General features: G+C 38.6%; 2 protein-coding genes across 5 annotated transcripts in view; one reads left to right on the top strand and one right to left on the bottom strand.

Moving 5' to 3' along the window:
• nudt2 (nudix (nucleoside diphosphate linked moiety X)-type motif 2) lies at window positions 1-2,735 on the top strand. Its single transcript, XM_053648653.1, has 3 exons — window positions 1-158; window positions 2,054-2,180; window positions 2,252-2,735. Exons 2-3 carry the CDS (start codon window positions 2,057-2,059, stop codon window positions 2,572-2,574), a joined length of 447 nt encoding a protein of 148 aa, XP_053504628.1. The 5' UTR covers window positions 1-158; window positions 2,054-2,056; the 3' UTR covers window positions 2,575-2,735.
• ube2r2 (ubiquitin-conjugating enzyme E2R 2) overlaps window positions 1,932-16,775 on the bottom strand; it is a 15,359-nt gene continuing 515 nt past the window's right edge. The window contains exons 2-8 of one of the 4 annotated variants that reach the window (XM_053648649.1): window positions 12,930-13,128; window positions 7,951-8,037; window positions 7,544-7,641; window positions 7,277-7,411; window positions 6,077-6,945; window positions 5,826-5,904; window positions 1,932-4,944 (exon numbers count right to left, since the gene is read on the bottom strand). In XM_053648649.1, coding sequence (XP_053504624.1) covers window positions 6,690-6,945; window positions 7,277-7,411; window positions 7,544-7,641; window positions 7,951-8,037; window positions 12,930-13,106 — 753 coding nt within the window. In that variant the 5' untranslated portion in view covers window positions 13,107-13,128 and the 3' untranslated portion in view covers window positions 1,932-4,944; window positions 5,826-5,904; window positions 6,077-6,689. Of the gene's footprint in view, window positions 5,905-6,076; window positions 6,946-7,276; window positions 7,412-7,543; window positions 7,642-7,950; window positions 8,038-12,929; window positions 13,129-13,331; window positions 14,059-16,775 lie in introns of those variants that run through there. The other 3 variants (XM_053648648.1, XM_053648647.1, XM_053648650.1) reach the window with 3 other exon arrangements.

Below are 16,775 nucleotides of genomic sequence, written 5' to 3'. Positions count from 1 at the left end.
ATTCGAGCGAAGGAAATAACGCACTCGTGCGCATCAATACATCACAGCATCTGCGCAGTTGACATTTTCTAACCCGGAAGTAGATTTCCTAAATGTGCGGTTAGTCCGTGAATTAAGCAAATCGTGTTTCATCTACAGTACAGCGAAGCTACTTTAATGTAAGTACACTATTGTATTTGTAAAAACAATCCTATCTGACTACACCAAAACTCTTACAAAAAGGAATTAGCAAAACAGACTAGCTCATGCTAGTGAGCTAGCCAAGTGTTTATTGTTAAATGCATCAATAAGCAGGTTGTAAGCAGGTTGAAATCGTGTTAAACCTTTCCTCGTTGTATATTTAGGTTTCCAGGTGTTTTTGATGTACCAGATCACTCAGCAGCCTTGAAGCAGCTTTATTTGACAGTCGACAGTTTGCCTGACTTGTCATTAAGGAATGACTTTTGAGTGGCTCTTTGGGATTTACCTCTTCAAATGTGCATTTTTAGGAGCAAATTCAACTGTATTTTTTTTTTATAGTGTTGCAAAAGTAACATCTAAGTGACAATGTGGTTTCATAAAGCAGCTTTACAGAAATCTGAATGTAGATTTAAATCCCTAATGAGCAAGCCAGAAACAGCTCCAACTCAATAGGGATCTCATCCTCTTCTGGGTGACAATGGATAGTTAGATTACAAATTATTACTCTTCTACATCTGTATACTGTAAAATGAAATAATAATAATAATAATAATAATAATAATAATAATAATAATAATGTGTTTGTGTGATTAGATTATGATTAGAGCAGCAGTATGCAGGTGAGAATATCCACTGAAGAAAGGTTAAATAGTGGTTTATGAAGATCCCTTTCCATTGATGGACAGCTTAGGCAACCCTATACTGCATAGCCTTGAGTTCTTTCAGGACACGATTTTTTCTCGTAACTTGTTTTTAACGTCTTCCAAATTTACAAATGGGCTTAAAACATCTATAGTTGAATTTGAAAGCCTACACATTACAAAACAAAACAGATCCATTTCACCTGCTATAATGTGGGCTAAACTAACTGAGAGTATTTGGTGCCATTTAAAGTGTGATCACTTGTGATTTTTAAGTCAGAATAATATTTTTTTTGTAATACAACCCCAATTCCAAAAAAAAAGGTTATGCTGTGTAAAATGTAAATAAATGCAAATAAAAACAGAATGCAGTGATTTGAAAATCTCATAAACCCATGTGTTATTCACAATAGAACATAGGAAACATATAAAGTGTTTAAACTGAGGAAATGTATTGAATTTGATGGCCGCAACACATCTCAAAAACGTTGGGACGGGGCAACAAAAGGCTGGAAAAGAAAGTGTTAGTTACGAGAAATAGCTGGAGGTTAATTGGTGATAGGTCAGTAACATGAGTGGGTATAAAAAAAAAAGAGTATCTTAGAGAGTCTTTCAGAAGTAAAGATGGGCAGAGGTTCACCCATCTGCGAAAAACTTGTGGCCATCAAATTCAAAATGACGTTCTTTTTTCCTTAAAATGGTAAGGTTTTCTCATGTTAAACATTTGAGATGTTTTCTGTGTTCTATTGTGAATAACACATGGGTTTATGAGATTTGCAGATCATTGCATTCTGTTTTTATTTACAGTTTACACAGCGTCCCATCTTTTTTGGAATTGGGGTTGTATTTTGCACATATTTTTTTTTTGTTTCGGAAGCTGTCAATAAAATATAAATCCTGGAGAAATAGGGCTTTTTTGTGGCATCCTGAGCTCTGTAAACAAAGATGAAACAAATAATGTGGCCAACCAACATCTGAGCAATCAGAACAAACTGCTGTTTACTTACCTGTCAATCACGGTTCCCCTTTTTGCACTAGTGTTTATGGATTTGTGCCTTTGTTTTGGGGGTATTACTTTGGAGGAAAGATCAAACACAGGGGCAGTACGTACATAGATTTGTTTTATTACAAATGAACAACTTCCGCTCACTTCGGCCGACCTTTAACCGTTGATCGTGTGTGTACATGTCCCCTTTGATAAAGCTCTACCCATTTTGAATTCTTTTCCTCAGATCATGATGCTCCGAGCTTGTGGCTTTATAATATTTCGCCGCCTGGCACATCCTCCTTCCCCAGACAACATCCAGTATCTTCTCCTGCAAACCTCATATGGAGAACACCACTGGACTCCACCCAAAGGTGTGCCTATCGTGCTATCTAGTATAATTTCTGCTTCGTTCCAGGTCTTACAGTTTCTCTATGTCCTTTAGGTCATGTTGACCCTGGAGAGGACGACCTGACCACCGCATGGAGAGAGACTCAGGAGGAGGCGGGTTTGGGTAAAGAGCATCTGCGTGTGCTTGATGGCTTTCTGCAGAGATTGCATTATCAAGTGCGGGGTAAGGAAAAGGAGGTCCTCTATTGGCTGGCTGAGCTTCGTGACCCTGGCATAAAGGTCAAACTGTCGGATGAGCACCAAGACTACCGCTGGGTCAAGTTGGACGAGGCGTGCAGGCTTGCGAAGTACACGGATCTACAAGACACTCTTAAAAACGTGCAGCGCTTTTTGGAGAAGGCAGAAAAGAAACCGTGATGCTGACTCCACGTGTCAGAAATTGTATATATTGAATACATCATAGTCAAGACTTATGTGAGGAATTTATGTGCTATAATGCCTGTGTGTGTCTTAATAATGGGGTTCTTATGTAGTTTTTATCAAAGGTCCAAATCAAATAAAAGTAATTCACTTCGGCAGAGATTTTGTGCTGTGTCCCATCAGGCAGAAATGAAGGTTTCATCTTATACCATAGTGCTACTGCATGCTCAAGTCTGATTGGTCAGAAAGTGTTGAATCCTTTTCTCTAACAGCTCATCACGAACAGGCCGTTTACAAGGTAACGACTTGCGCACGGATGCTCCACGTAAACAAATTCTTTTACAAATGTGTGTAATAATCGTTGATATAGACGAGTGAGGAGATTGTTTATTTAGCATTTTTGGAAGGAGTCTCCTGATGTGCCTTTACGTTCTCCAGCATGAAAGTCTTCATGTCCTTTTACCAAAAAAAAAAAAAAAAACCCCAGAAATGCTGGTGAGGGAACAGTTGATTTGAGCTGTTATAACATGATAACTTGTTTTGTGGGTGTCCCACAACATTAAACATAATGACAAACGGCTAAAACGTACGTGTTCGTGTTTAAAATATTGTAAACGATGGCAGATTGCTGTTACTGGAGAATAATCAACTTTGGGGTTGTAATGTTTTTGTGTCTACGTTGGCAACGCAAACAAATCCTTCCCTCTGGGGAAAAAGTATCATACAGGTTTAAATACCTTTAAATCCCTTTTACTTTATACGTGAAGAATTTATTAAAGAATTTATTAAAATCTTTACTGACGCTCAAATAATTGCCTTTAGACTTCTATGACGTGAGTTTCAAGTAAACAGGCTTCAAGTTATTTTCTCAATACAGGAAAATGCAATCCCACTTATGTTATGTTCTATGTAATAGATGCTGTGAACAGGGTTTCCGTCGAAGAACGCTCTATTCCTCTAAATATAAGAAGTACAAGCATCAGACAAATATTCCCAAATGTAGAATATAAATATGTAAAGAATGGCAATTAGAAAATAATCCATTTTTAATGCATTGTTACTGTTACCAGCCCAAATGGTATTATTTTTCTACATCCCAAAGTGTTATTCCTCTTATACCACAGCAATCTGCCAAGGCTTAGATTGGTTTTATGTATTAACTAACTATATGTTGTACATTTTATAGACAAATATCTTATTAACTTGAAGAAATAAATGATAACAGGAACTAATTTATTTCATGGCTATTCCACAACATTAAACCTAACCATAAACTGACGAGATGTACGACGTGTCGTTCTTTAATTAATACAAAATGTGTCATTGATGTGGTATAAGAGGAATAATGCACTTTAATAGGACTCGGGGGTGGTAGTAGTACCACCACTCATTTGATTCATTGATTATTATCCTATAACAGCAAACCCCAGTTTGTGTTTCATTCCTTACGTACTAACTCTTCAGTTTTTGTTTTTTTTACATTGCAATGCACACCTGTAGTAATAATAAAAGGTTGCTGTTTTTTTTTTTTTTTTTCTTTCTTAAGTGAATAATTGTTTAATGTGGTTCGGTTTGTTACAACACTACAATAAGAGAAACAAAAGGAATTTAAAGCAAACCATGATGAAATCATTTAGCATCCTTAATAAGGCATGGTAAAGGATTGCGAGTTTGTGTCCGCATTGTGTGACGAGAGATCCTTAACAGTGGTGAACATTTCCAAAACACACCCATGACACACAAATAATAATAGACGATCCATGGCTGAGCAAAGTCACGAGAGTGTTTCCAAGGTATAAGGAGTCATTTAGATGATTCATAGGAATTTAAATCATCCTCTTTAAAATTGCATTTTTTTTTTTTAATGTACGGTCTGTACGCAGTGTCTCCAGTCGTCCCACTGTGAACGCAAACGTTTTTCAAGCCGCTTTATTCCAAGAACAATTAAGAGGCTGAAAGGTTGTCCATTCGCCCCAGCTCATTTTCAGTGTGCTGAGTATTGTCCCACCAGATTTGCATGTCTCCTCTTTAGAGTTCCTACGAACCGGAACATCGTCAGCGTCCTTGGCTAATTTGCTGGGATACAGCGAGGGTGTGCCGGAGACCCCGTGTGCATTAAAGTTCACATCCCAGCTTTAGTGAGGGCACAGTTTGTGCCTAAATTCATAAAGACACATTATATAAAACACATTAAAACAAACACACATGCATGCTCATGGCAGGGAGAAAAAAAAAGAAAGGGGAAAAAAAAAAAAAAGCTCTGACAAAGCAAAAATTTTAGGTCTGGACTGAAGAGGGCTCTTCAAGACATCAGGATGAGCCAAGTGTCCTTGGCAGTCTGTAATCTCCAACCCCAGACCTGAACAGCTGGTAAAATCAAGTTCATAGTCAAAACTATTGGAACAAAGTCAGCTCGGATACAAAATCAAATGCAATAGAAAATAAAACAGCAATGGTTAGGTGCAACCAATCCACGGTGCAACTAAATGCATATACTTTGATTTTGTGCACAGTTAAATCATCACCAGCAACAATCATGTCTATTTCTTCTCTCTCTCTCTCTCTTTTTTAAAAAAAGGGCCAAAAGTTGGATGCGTTCACTTAACAGCATCTTCATCATAACAGAAGTCTGCCTACCAAGTTTTTAACTAAACTAACTAACTAACTGATCCATCTTTAGCTGAGATACTGAGGTCCATGCTGATGCTGCGATCGTTTCGAGTTTATACTGCAGTAGCACCTTAAAACTAACTTCATCACCACCTTTGACACTTGAATTGAATGGCTCAAAAGACTCGAAAAAAGGTGTGACTCGCATGCAACGAAACCCTTTCTCACCATTTCCTCCTTCCATCGCAAATACTTACCTGGAAAACTATATGAAAGCAGAGTAAATCAGTCATTATACACAGACAGTTTGAGTGGCACTCGAGCGTTCGGGGTTTGTTGGAATATGAAAACAGAGGAGGAATTAAGAGTCACCTGCTACTGCTAAAGGATAGTTCAGGAACATAATGGGGGGGGGGGGGGGGGGTTGGGGAGAGGAAACAAAACTGAGACATTGGAGAGGATGCTAGGGAATTTCAGTGGAGACACAAGAAATGACTGGACTGGAAGGAGCGAGTATCCAAAAGCCCTGAGGTTTCGAGGCAGGCTGAGGAAGATGGATGCTGGGAAAGTGTGACTGGTCTGTGGTTATTAATGTGACTTATTTTTAAAGAAAGAATTCATCAAAATGAAATTTTTACCCAAAATGTGGTTGATCAGACAGGACCGTTTGGCATCTGATGTTCAGCTAACAAGGAAACTCTCGATCCACGATCTAATCTGTGAATGCATATACAAATCTTTAGAAAGTTGCTTTAAATAAAATCATTAAGATACGTCCTCTCACCTTCAAATAAATTAAGATTTTTTAAAAAGCAGGTAATCAATAATAATAATAATAATAATAATAATAATAACAATAAACAGTTTAGTGGAACTGTATTCGGTATACCTGATCAAGTACAATTCTGCTTTCACATTTTGGGAGGTGGTGCCTAAGAGGTAGAATGGTACAAAACCAAAGTACTAAGAAAAAGAAAAATTCTGTCCCCCCCCCAAATACGGACATTCGGCCACACTCAAATTTTGTTCATGTTTACAGATTAAAGAAAGTCATACTGTGTCCTAATCCACAATTACAAGTCTGTGTGCCATTACTTCTGGTACACGATACGTACATTAGCCTAACAGCTCCGATACCAAAGCTAAAGAAGAACACCAAACGAACACCAAACTGATCAAGTACATTTGCGGTAAACGGAGAATTAGATTTTTATTACTGAACTATTCCTTTATTCTGGAAATCGGTAAACCCAGAGGACTACCTTTAAAACAATTTTCTTTAAACAGAGTAATGAAAGGGGTGTTAAGAGTGCTGTTCTTGCTCGAAAGGCTTTGCCAGGGCTCATTATTGGGGCTCTAAAACCCCAGTGCAGGGTTACACCTCACGCAGCAGGTGTGCAGAAGGGAGAAATGATGCTTCAGGCAAACTGTAAAAGATCAGCAGCTTGAACAGACACAGAGAGGGGTGGGGTGGAAAAGGGGGAAGGGTCAACATCACGGCATCAAGACTCCTCGTTCCCAGAGTCCTCTTCGTCGCCGTAGCAGTCTGCGCTCATGTCCCCAGCCGGCCCGCAGGCCTCTGCTTCGTCGTCGTCGTCGTCCTCTTCCTCGATGTCGTCGTCGTACAGGTCGTCGTAAAGCAAGTCAGAGCTGCTGTCGTGGGAAGGCACTTTGGTCTGGATGCAATATTCGGCCAGCGTAGTGGGCACCTTCACGCCGTCCCGATCAGCGTCTGCCTTCGTTGCCAGCACCTGCTTCCTACACACAAAGACACTTTCAGCCCCTTCTCTGATTATAACTACACCCAATTATAATCACGTGAGGCTTAGGGCTGTGATTGGACAAGGATTGCATTTCAGTGTGGCATGACTGTGCGCACTGATGAAACTGAAATACAACGCGACACGGAATTACATCCACTTCTCATTTAATCCCCTGCTGATTGTTTTTTCCTCTCCACTCAATGCACTGAAGGTTTTGCTTTTTCAGCGTGTAATGTTTTCAGGATGTCATTAATCTTTATCGATTGTGAACCTATGTAAGCCTGTGCAGTCTGTGTGTTCGCATGTATATTTTATCAGCTTTGTACCTTATGATCTCAGCATACTCCTTGTCCTTTCCCTTGCTGTCTCTCCATTTGCGGAACATGACCGAAGCATCCACGTTAGCTGGGGAAAACGTGTTGGGCTCATTCAGCAGCGAGATCACGCTCAGCAATATAGTTCTAAAAATAAAATAAATAAATAAATAAAAAAGACAGAAAAAAAACAATAGCAAGGCTGTTAGATACTTTGAAGTCATACTGAACCTTTTTTTTTTTTTTAAATGCACTAGTTTCAATGGAGAACGGTTCTACCTGACATTCTGTGTAGGGTTCCACCTCTCTGAGGGTAACTCTCCACTCTGAGGGTCATCCACGGGAGGATGCAAGATGGAAATACACACATCGCCATTCTCGGTGGAAAAAAAAAAGATCATTGTTATGTATGCAGTAGTTTCTTCTACGGCGTTCGAATATAAATTGAAACAAATGACGTACGATAGATAGGGCAGTAGTGGCTCAGCGGTTAAAGGCTCTGGGTTACTAATCAGAAGGTCAGGAGGTCAAGTCCCAGCACTGCCAAGCTACCACTGTTGGGCCCTTGAGCAAGGCCCTTAACCCTCAATTGCTCAGTTGTATAAATGAGATAAATGTAAGTCAGTCTGGATAAGGGCGTCTGCCAAATGCCATAACTATAAATGTAAATAAATTGTGTTGCTTACCTCGTATATGTTTGGGTGCCACATCTTGGTTAGGAAGCGGAAGGTTGGTGGCGAGTACGGGTAGTCGATGGGGAACTTTATATGGGCCTAGAGAAAGCGAAGGAGCGGGATTATTTTTAATGTTAATAAACAAAAATGTGAAGTGCACAAAACGTACGGAAAGCTCTAAACAGAGCTCGGGACAGGGTTCAACGTTTATGCATACAGAATTAGAATTAAAGCCAGTTATGGCTGCACTCGTTAGTGTTCGTCTCATGTGGGTGTCAAGATTTTCCTCTATGTGCACTTCTGTTCGTTTGGGAGCTGACTCTGCATCAGACAAGACGAAGAGGCCGGCAGTCTTTCAGCCCGATTTTTTTCAATACAAGTGGGTGTATGGTGTTTTCATGAAACAGGAACAGAACTATGTAAAGAATAAAACAGAACAGGGTATGCTCTTATAGGAAAATAATCAACGATGGGGTGGTGTGATGCAGGCAGAAAGAAAAAAGCAGAGACTCTGTAAACATCCTAAAGTTGCTTATTCTCATAATAAGAACATCCCAAAGTGTTTTATTACTCTTATACCACAGCAATTTGCCAACAATGACTTTTTTAAATTTATTAATCAATGACACACTATACCTTTATAAAAAATTAAAAAATAAAAACAAGAAAAACCGCTTTCGGTGTATGTTCATGCTATCAATTAAATTAATTATAGCAGCTCTTAATTGTTCCCTCACCAGCCTCTCTGATTTCTTCTTCTTCAAGATAATATGCCAAAATAATTTTAAAAAAACAAAACAAAACAAAACAAAACAACATCTCAAGTTACCAAGAAACCATGAAGTCCTGAAGACTCTTTCCAATAGTGGAAAACTTATTGACTGTTATGAAACACTGAGACTGGAGACTCCTTCCGTACATGTTAAACAAAGAGAATTCTTTTTACAGAAAACTTCACTATATCAACAATGTATTAACGTTTTGTCTTAGATTATGTAGCGCATGTGTCGTACAACTCCCTGTGAATGAGCTGTTACTATAGAAAAGGTAACGTACAGTATTAGAACATGTGCGTTAACATAAACTTAATATGACGCAGCCAGAACTACTGACCTTTCCTCTTTTATACCAGGATACAGAGTTTTCGTTTCTGATAAAAAGCTGAACACCGTGTATTTAGTCTGCTCTGGGAGGACCACAAGTCTGTTTCTGCACAGATACCGTTATCGCTGTCCCTTTCCAAGCATTCACTAGCGCTTACGTCACCTAACCTTGCTTCCGTTCCCACACTCGAACATTGCTGAGAGCTTTCAGAGCATTACGGCGCTACTCGTGGCGCACGATACAACAATGACAGATACTATCGGATGAGGAGGATGTTGCTAAGCTTTGACAAAGAACGCAGCAGTGCGGTGCTGATTATTTACTCCAGCTCTAATTCCAGCATTCATTTCACTTCTGCTCATTACAATACAGATCCCTTAAAGGCACATTACTTGTATTTCTCTTGATTATGTTTCATATAGTACTGTAAACCCGTTTTAATGACTGGACGCCTCACGAGTCTCTCTTTCAGCACACGGAGTCATAATTGGACGGCAGTCAAAGCGAATATTTTGGATGGCAAAATATCCATTAAGCATAAAATTTGAAATCAAATTGAACGATTCAATATTAGGACGTATTAAACTATTATTGAGCCCTTCATACCGGTGAACAGTAAATCACTAAAGACCATGACATCATCATTCTGCAATGACTTCGTCCTTACAGCCTACACATCATGTAAGGAATAAAACACAAGGTGATATAGGAAAGACCCACACCATGAAGGCAAGAGATCATTCAGGCTGCTTCTTAATTAAGCCTAGTGCCATTACTACCCCAGGGCTGATTATTTCCCTATCTATAAATGCACATCTCCAAATGTTTTATTCCTCTTAAACTACCCTTACGTACGGAATATGAATACGTCCATGAAACAAGTTAGCTCTGTTATCACTTTTGTTACAGCAGTTATAAACAGTCACAATCAACAGTCACAATTCTGCAGTGTAAGCTAAAATAAAACGTTCATCAGTTTTTTAGTTTGTTTTTTTTTTTGGGGGGGGGGGGGGGGTTCCAGCTGAGTGCTGACAGGGGAAACTTGAGCGAGACTAACTATGTCCTCCTCTATTCCAGCTCACCCACTGAGACCCCCACTTATCTGCCAAAGCTATAAATAGCTGAATAAGGATCAGATCACCTGGAACAGAGGAAGAAGAATGAATGATAAATGGGAGGGGAAAGGAGGATAAATGGGGTGGGGACTTAAGATAGATCACAAACATGACAGAACAGAAATATCACTCCCATTACAGTCAAGATCCTGACTCAATACAGGCGTGTGCACTATGACAGATGTGGCCCAGGTGAGTAGTAATGAGAAACCCGTGGCTGAGTGAATCACTTTTACACGAGAAACGTCAGACTCAGTGCGCTGATATGGCTGGGGGAAAGATGTGATGTTCGTGCACCCCCTTGTGTTAATATAAAGTCCAGCAATCAGCTGATCTAAGTGTTAGATCTCTAGCAGCATGTGTCCACTTGCACGTTACCTCACGCCACCACACAAGCTCTCTCTGCTTACAGCTAGCAGTCATTTCTTTGCGCTTCAGCTGTGTCCCAGTGTCACGCCCCTCACGTGCACCACTGCATAACAATAAAGCCATAACAGCACTGAATAATGTCATTAAATTCATTCCTTAACATTCAGTATGTTTTTATCCTGTTCAGATTCACGGCAAATCCAGAGTCTATCCCGGGAACGTGTAGGAATACACCCTGGATGGGACACCAGGATGAAAAAAAACACACAAAAACTGATACATCTTATTCATAATAGTAGTCTGAAATAAGCTACCATTAATATTTTGCTTATATTGTGGTTCCCTTAGGAAACTGGACACTAGTTATATTATAGTTCGACAGTTCTGAATTAAGGAAGAATCTCTGAGAGTGTAACACACTATCAAGGATTACAGCCATTTAACTTTAATGTCACTGGGATATGATCTACGGATAAAGATTGCTTCAAAGAAATGAAGAAACATCCTGACAGTAAGTACAAAATGATTTCTAGGTTTTCTACCTAAGTGGTGTTCCTTTGTGACGCAAGGACAAATGTGAAAGACTGAAAAGCGAGACCTTCGTTACATCACTTTATCTCGTCAGTTGAAAACAATCGACAGGGTTTTTTTTTTGTTTTTTTCTTTAATTTATGAATTAAACGCTGACTTCAGATCAGAACTGAACAGCCAGGCTGAAAACTGTAAATTTCCAGAATGTGTTACTATCTATACGAACAAATGTTCTAGCTAGTATAAAATCTCCATATTAATGACGTACTATTGTGTTGCCTACACGAAATGTATATTGGTCAACCTAAGCAAAGTGAATACAGGCATTTGCTTAATGCAGACCAGTCTATGACCTTTAATTTGGTTGTGGGGAGCTTATGATAAATGGTAAATGTAAGGCAGCGGCTGCCCTCACCTGTATAAACTGAACTCTCTATCCTCTAGCATGCAGCAGGGCGATATTGTATTGGACATGTAAATGCCATGGTGCATGACGTTCATCTTGGGGTTGCTTGTATTTAAATAAATAAATAAATTGAAATAGATCACACAGCAAGCTGCATATCACTGTGTATATGACTCTTAATGTTATGGACAATTTTGGGAAACTGGACCAAATTCCTTGCCGTCACGGAGCATATCACTTTTAATAGCATGCTCATTGTGTATATTTATACAACAGTGCCGTTAAATTCTCGATTCTGATTGGTGTAATTTTTTATAAGAGTACATTTGACAGAAGTGCCAGTCAGAGTCAAACAGGAAGTCAGAGCGAGACATATCGAGTGGCTCCTCCCCCTTTTTAGAAAGCCAATAGCATTTAGCTTACCTCACAGCCCGGGCCATGCCATACCTGACCAAAAAATGTCAATTAAAAAATGCTTGATTTTGCTGCGGTTTTTGTTCTTCAAAATTTGCGATGCAATTTGTGGATCGTTTTTGTGTTTTTTCTGCACTAAATTATTTTTCACTATTTTTTGAGGTGTGGTTTGTTGGTAAACAAGACCATTTAGCTGTACTTATATTCGACGCACGTGAATTGAAGAGGGCTTTGGCTGAATGCGCATCATGATGACGTCACATGACGCATCTCGGCCTGAATCTGCAGAAAATCTGCGATTATTTTGAATAATTGCAAGCTCCTCTGGAGATTGCCGAGTTTCCTTGATTTCGCTAAATCCTGGAGGGACTGCAAAGTTACCTTTATAAAACACTGATTTGCATTATTGCTGTGGCGAAGTTTTTTCAGGCTTCCGTGATTTTTTTTTTTTTTTCGGGTCTGGAATGTACAGCTCTTTCTTTTTTCCTAAAAGGCAACTCATGAGGCAGGTGCAGCTTTTCAGTGAGGATATCTGGGAAAAGTGAAGCCTGGCTAGTATTCTGCAATTAGCATTCAGTAGTAAGAAGATAGTTCAAAATATAGTTGAAAATGACAAACTGCTCCTTTAAGTACTATTAGTCGTAACCTTTTACTGAAGTGCTATCCCTGCCTGTTAATTGCATACAGTACACCCTTTTAAATATAGGTTTGAAAGATGTGCCATTCGAACACTAGAAGAAATCCCATTTCGATCTCTCTCATCCATCTGTTTTTCGTATTAGTGCACCTAGTGTACTAGAGCTCGACTGATTGATAGGTTTTGCTGATTAATCGGCAAGTATAACTGATTCCTGGGACTATCTGTAAAAATCCACACCATACACACAGTACATTTTCATATCAGACAGTGCGGTTTGTTTTTGTAATAAAGTTCAGCAATATTCTACTTTGAGTTTCGTGTTTTCGTTCAAAATCAAGTTTAGAAACGATCGGCCGATCGAGCGGTTATCGGTGTCGGAAAAATTCACTACCGGTCGATCTCTATAGCGTACCTTAAAGTATCCCCCCTCGTAAAGTGTGTTCGGGGGTCCAAATATGGCCACCTCCCAGTTGTACAGGTCTGATTCTGCCACCAGCGTTATGCGAAAGCCCTCGACAGGTTCCTCTTGCAGAGACTTGAGCTCCAGCATTAGGGCCTTCTGGGAACTGGGCATCTGCTGATGGGCCATGACAGGCGTCCTTCTCCAACAGCTGGGAGAAAGAGAAGGGGAGTGAAAAGAAGTATTGAGTATTTTTAAAAAAAACAACAAACGTTTTCTTCCTCATTTATGTTTGGACAAGTCATACTGTCAACACATAAAATGTAACAGCCATAAAGAGAAAACAGAATGTAGGAGCTGTAAATAATAATAATAAAGCAATGACATTTAATATAAGTGCTGTTGCAGCATTACCTTTAAACTCTACACCCCAAGCAATATAAGACGTCCTTGTGGCTCAAACTCTCAAAATCTCTTCATGTACTTAGTTCATTCTATGACGTGATTGAGACGTGGAATGCTCTGCGTATTTCACAAACCGGTTTCTGTACTGCTTTCAATGTTATTCCATCTGAAACTCTATATAAGCTATAAATAGCACCAACTGCAGAAGTTGTCTTACGGTATCAGCCTAACTACTGCAGCTAGCAAATGTAGAAGCGAAGGAAGGAAGGAAGGAAGGAAGGAAAGAAAGAAAGAAGGGAGGGAGGGATGGAGGGAGGTGTCCTCCTCAATATTACACGCAATCTCTTCTATCTCTCTTAAAGAACGATGGCAGCTCGAGCTTTTAATGCGAAACAGATGGAATAAATCATATCACTCGCTGTCATCAGTGCACTTCTCCGATTCGCCCTCTTTTCCCCTACAGGATCGCACAGCTGAACCTCTGCTTGTTTACATTCGATTAGCTTAGCTAGCTAGCGACCCTCCGAAAACACTCCGCTCGCGCTAAAGACAGAGCCACGAGACACAATAAAAACGACTAAAAACACCCAGCCATGATGTAGCGGAGAATTATACAGTTATGCGGCCGTGCTGTGGACCGCTATTACAAGCTCAAAACGATTACAATAACTCCACTCCACATTTAAAACATCGCTGTCGCCGTTCCCAAACAACAATCGCCCTGTCTACGCTTCCGGTTAGCAGGACGCGTGACGTGCTACGTCTTGACGTTTGTGCGTCATGACGCTAACATGGTAACAAATCGATAGTCGAGGATCGAAATGGAAAATTTTGTACTCTGATGTGAGATTTTGGAAACGGGTGTGGGTTTATTTATTTATTTGTTTGTTTGTTTATTTTTTATTTGTGACTCACATCCGGAGAAGACTTTTCATTTGTTCTGGCACTGTGACCACACTAGAAGGACTATGACAAATCGGCTTTATTTTGGAGTCTTTCCATGGCAAAACTGAACTATGTTTGGAAAATGTATTATCCCAAACTAACAATGATTAGTTCCCAGAACGTTTGTTTTTGGTTCCTGAAAGGTTATGAGAAACCTGAAAGATCTAAACCCGAAATATCTAAATCTGTAAGCTCTAAGCCTAAAGACCTCAACTTAAATGATCTAAACCTGAAACATCTCAACCTGAAAGATCTAAACTTAAAAGAGCTTAACCTGAAAGATCTAAACCTGAAAGACTTAAACTTAAAAGACCAAGGCCTAAACCCAAACGATATAAACCGGAAAGATCTAAACGTAAAGACCTAAACTTATAAGATCTAAACCTGTAACATCTCAAACTGAAAAACCTAAACCTGAAAGATGTGAACCTGAAACATCTACACCGGAGTGATCTAAACTTAAAAGATCTGAACCTGAAATATCTAAACTTAAAAGATCTAGACTTAAAAGATCTGAACCTGAAATGTCTAAACTTAAAAGATCTAAACTTTAAAAAATCTAAACCTGTAAGATTTAACTTAAAAGACTTCAAAGCAACTTCCCACCTTAAGAAAACATTATTGGGAATGTTCCTGGAATGTTAGTTTGTAATTACAAAAATAATACTTAAAAATAAATGTTTCTTGTCAGATCCTTGTCATATAACCCAAGAGAAAGTTATTTTAAAGTTCCCGGAACGTTTCGGGAAGTTTGTTTACCAAATTAGACTGTTACAAAATGGTTCTCAAAAATCATTAGGGGGAAAAACACTTGGGGCCATGTTGTTGTAGGAATATTATCAATAATGTGGTGATGTGATGTCTTCTGAAAGAGAGTGAGAGTCCTGTGAAAGAGAGGAAGAAAGAGAGAGAGTCCTGTGAAAGAGAGGAAGAGAGAGAGAGTCCTGTGAAAGAGAGGAAGAGAGAGAGAGAGAGTCCTCTGAAAGAGAGGAAGTCCTCTGAAAACTTGCCCTCTGTCTGAAAATGTACTATTGCACAGCACTGATACTGGAGACTCCTTCCATAAATGTTATGGGAAAACTTCACCTTATCAACAATGATATGTTTTTTGCTTTGTTTTTCTTTTTAAGGCATTAATTATTAGCCGTAGATTATATGGAGTGTCTGCCATACAACTCCCTATGAACGGGCTGCTGCTGAACAATTGCACAAAACTACTATCAGAGCTGCTGTTATAGAAAGTGAATCCACAATTCTTGACTAATTGGAATCTAGAAATGAAAGATTATATGTTAGAATGTGATATATAATAGTGTTTATAAATTTTGTCAAAAATGGACAACTTAAGTAGTATATGAAATCCAGTTTACTGGTAAAGCATTAGATCTATAAGTGTAAGGTACTGAAAATCATATCACTGTTTTGCGGAGTGTTATATGAAACCATTACTGCCTGCAGCAAGAAGCATGTTAAAACATGAAGGTTATACTAGGCTTTGGTAAAATGCAGTTATTATTATTTTAATGATGTTATGTGTTTACATTCCTCTTGGTCTTTATAGAGTCTCCCCTGCCGTTGGCTTATAAATGTCACAGTGTCATAAATGTCTCTCTCTTTGTTTGTTGTACTTGTACTATCATTATTTAATAAAGCTAGATATATTAAACATATTAGGCACCTGCTTGGGGACTGTCATTACATGATGTCATGGAAGAATTTAAGACTTGCAAGTCACTAATAACCCTTTGATGCAGTTTTTCCTCTGTTCCCCTGTATGAAACAAGCATTTTGTTCAGTTTAGATATTATTATAATATGAATAATATTAATATCAAATTAAGAAAAGCAGTATTGTATAATTCATCTAATTGTAATATCAGCTAAATTGAATCTTTATAAAGGGAAAAATGGAATATTGCCAATATTCATGTAGGGTTGTTAAGCAGGTGATTGAATTGTAATCTACACTCTAACAATTTGCAGAATACTTGTATAATGTAACCCCCTGGCTGTGGTTGTTCTATACAGTTATAGTACAAAAAGATATATAATGCATGTTTATTATAATATATAATTGAATATACAATACTATCATGCAATAAATATAACATAAAAATTCCTACATTTATTTACATTTATGTTACAAATGTGTTATTAGGGTTACACTGTCAAATATAGTGTGAAGAAATAATCACCCAACATGGATGTATTAAGATGCACACACAATTACAAACGAATAAATTACATTCTGGAGAATGACATTAAATATGCAATGGTAATTACACTCCTCGTGCAGTGACGCTAAATTCATTATATATTAAATATTAGGGATGCACCAAAATGAAAATTTTTGGCCGAAGCCAAATATAATGAAAAACTTGGCCGAAAGCCGAATACGTTTTTTCCATTTATTTTGCCATTTTTTTCACCATTGCATAAATCAAATAGTCAAAATGTGCTTTTTACTACTTTGTCTTGTTTTTCAAAGAAAAAATTCAATTACAAAAAC

The sequence above is a fragment of the Ictalurus furcatus genome, chromosome 18, assembly GCF_023375685.1.
Source record: "Ictalurus furcatus strain D&B chromosome 18, Billie_1.0, whole genome shotgun sequence".
Classification (NCBI taxonomy): Eukaryota; Metazoa; Chordata; class Actinopteri; order Siluriformes; family Ictaluridae; genus Ictalurus; species Ictalurus furcatus.
This window is presented reverse-complemented; position numbering and strand designations above follow the sequence as displayed.

Bases quoted from the DNA above. Each gene is read 5' to 3' on its own strand.
- nudt2 (XM_053648653.1), top strand. From the start codon at position 2,057: ATGATGCTCCGAGCTTGTGGCTTTATAATATTTCGCCGCCTGGCACAT. The intron at 2,181-2,251 runs GTGTGCCTATCG...TATGTCCTTTAG, and splicing joins CCACTGGACTCCACCCAAAG to GTCATGTTGACCCTGGAGAG.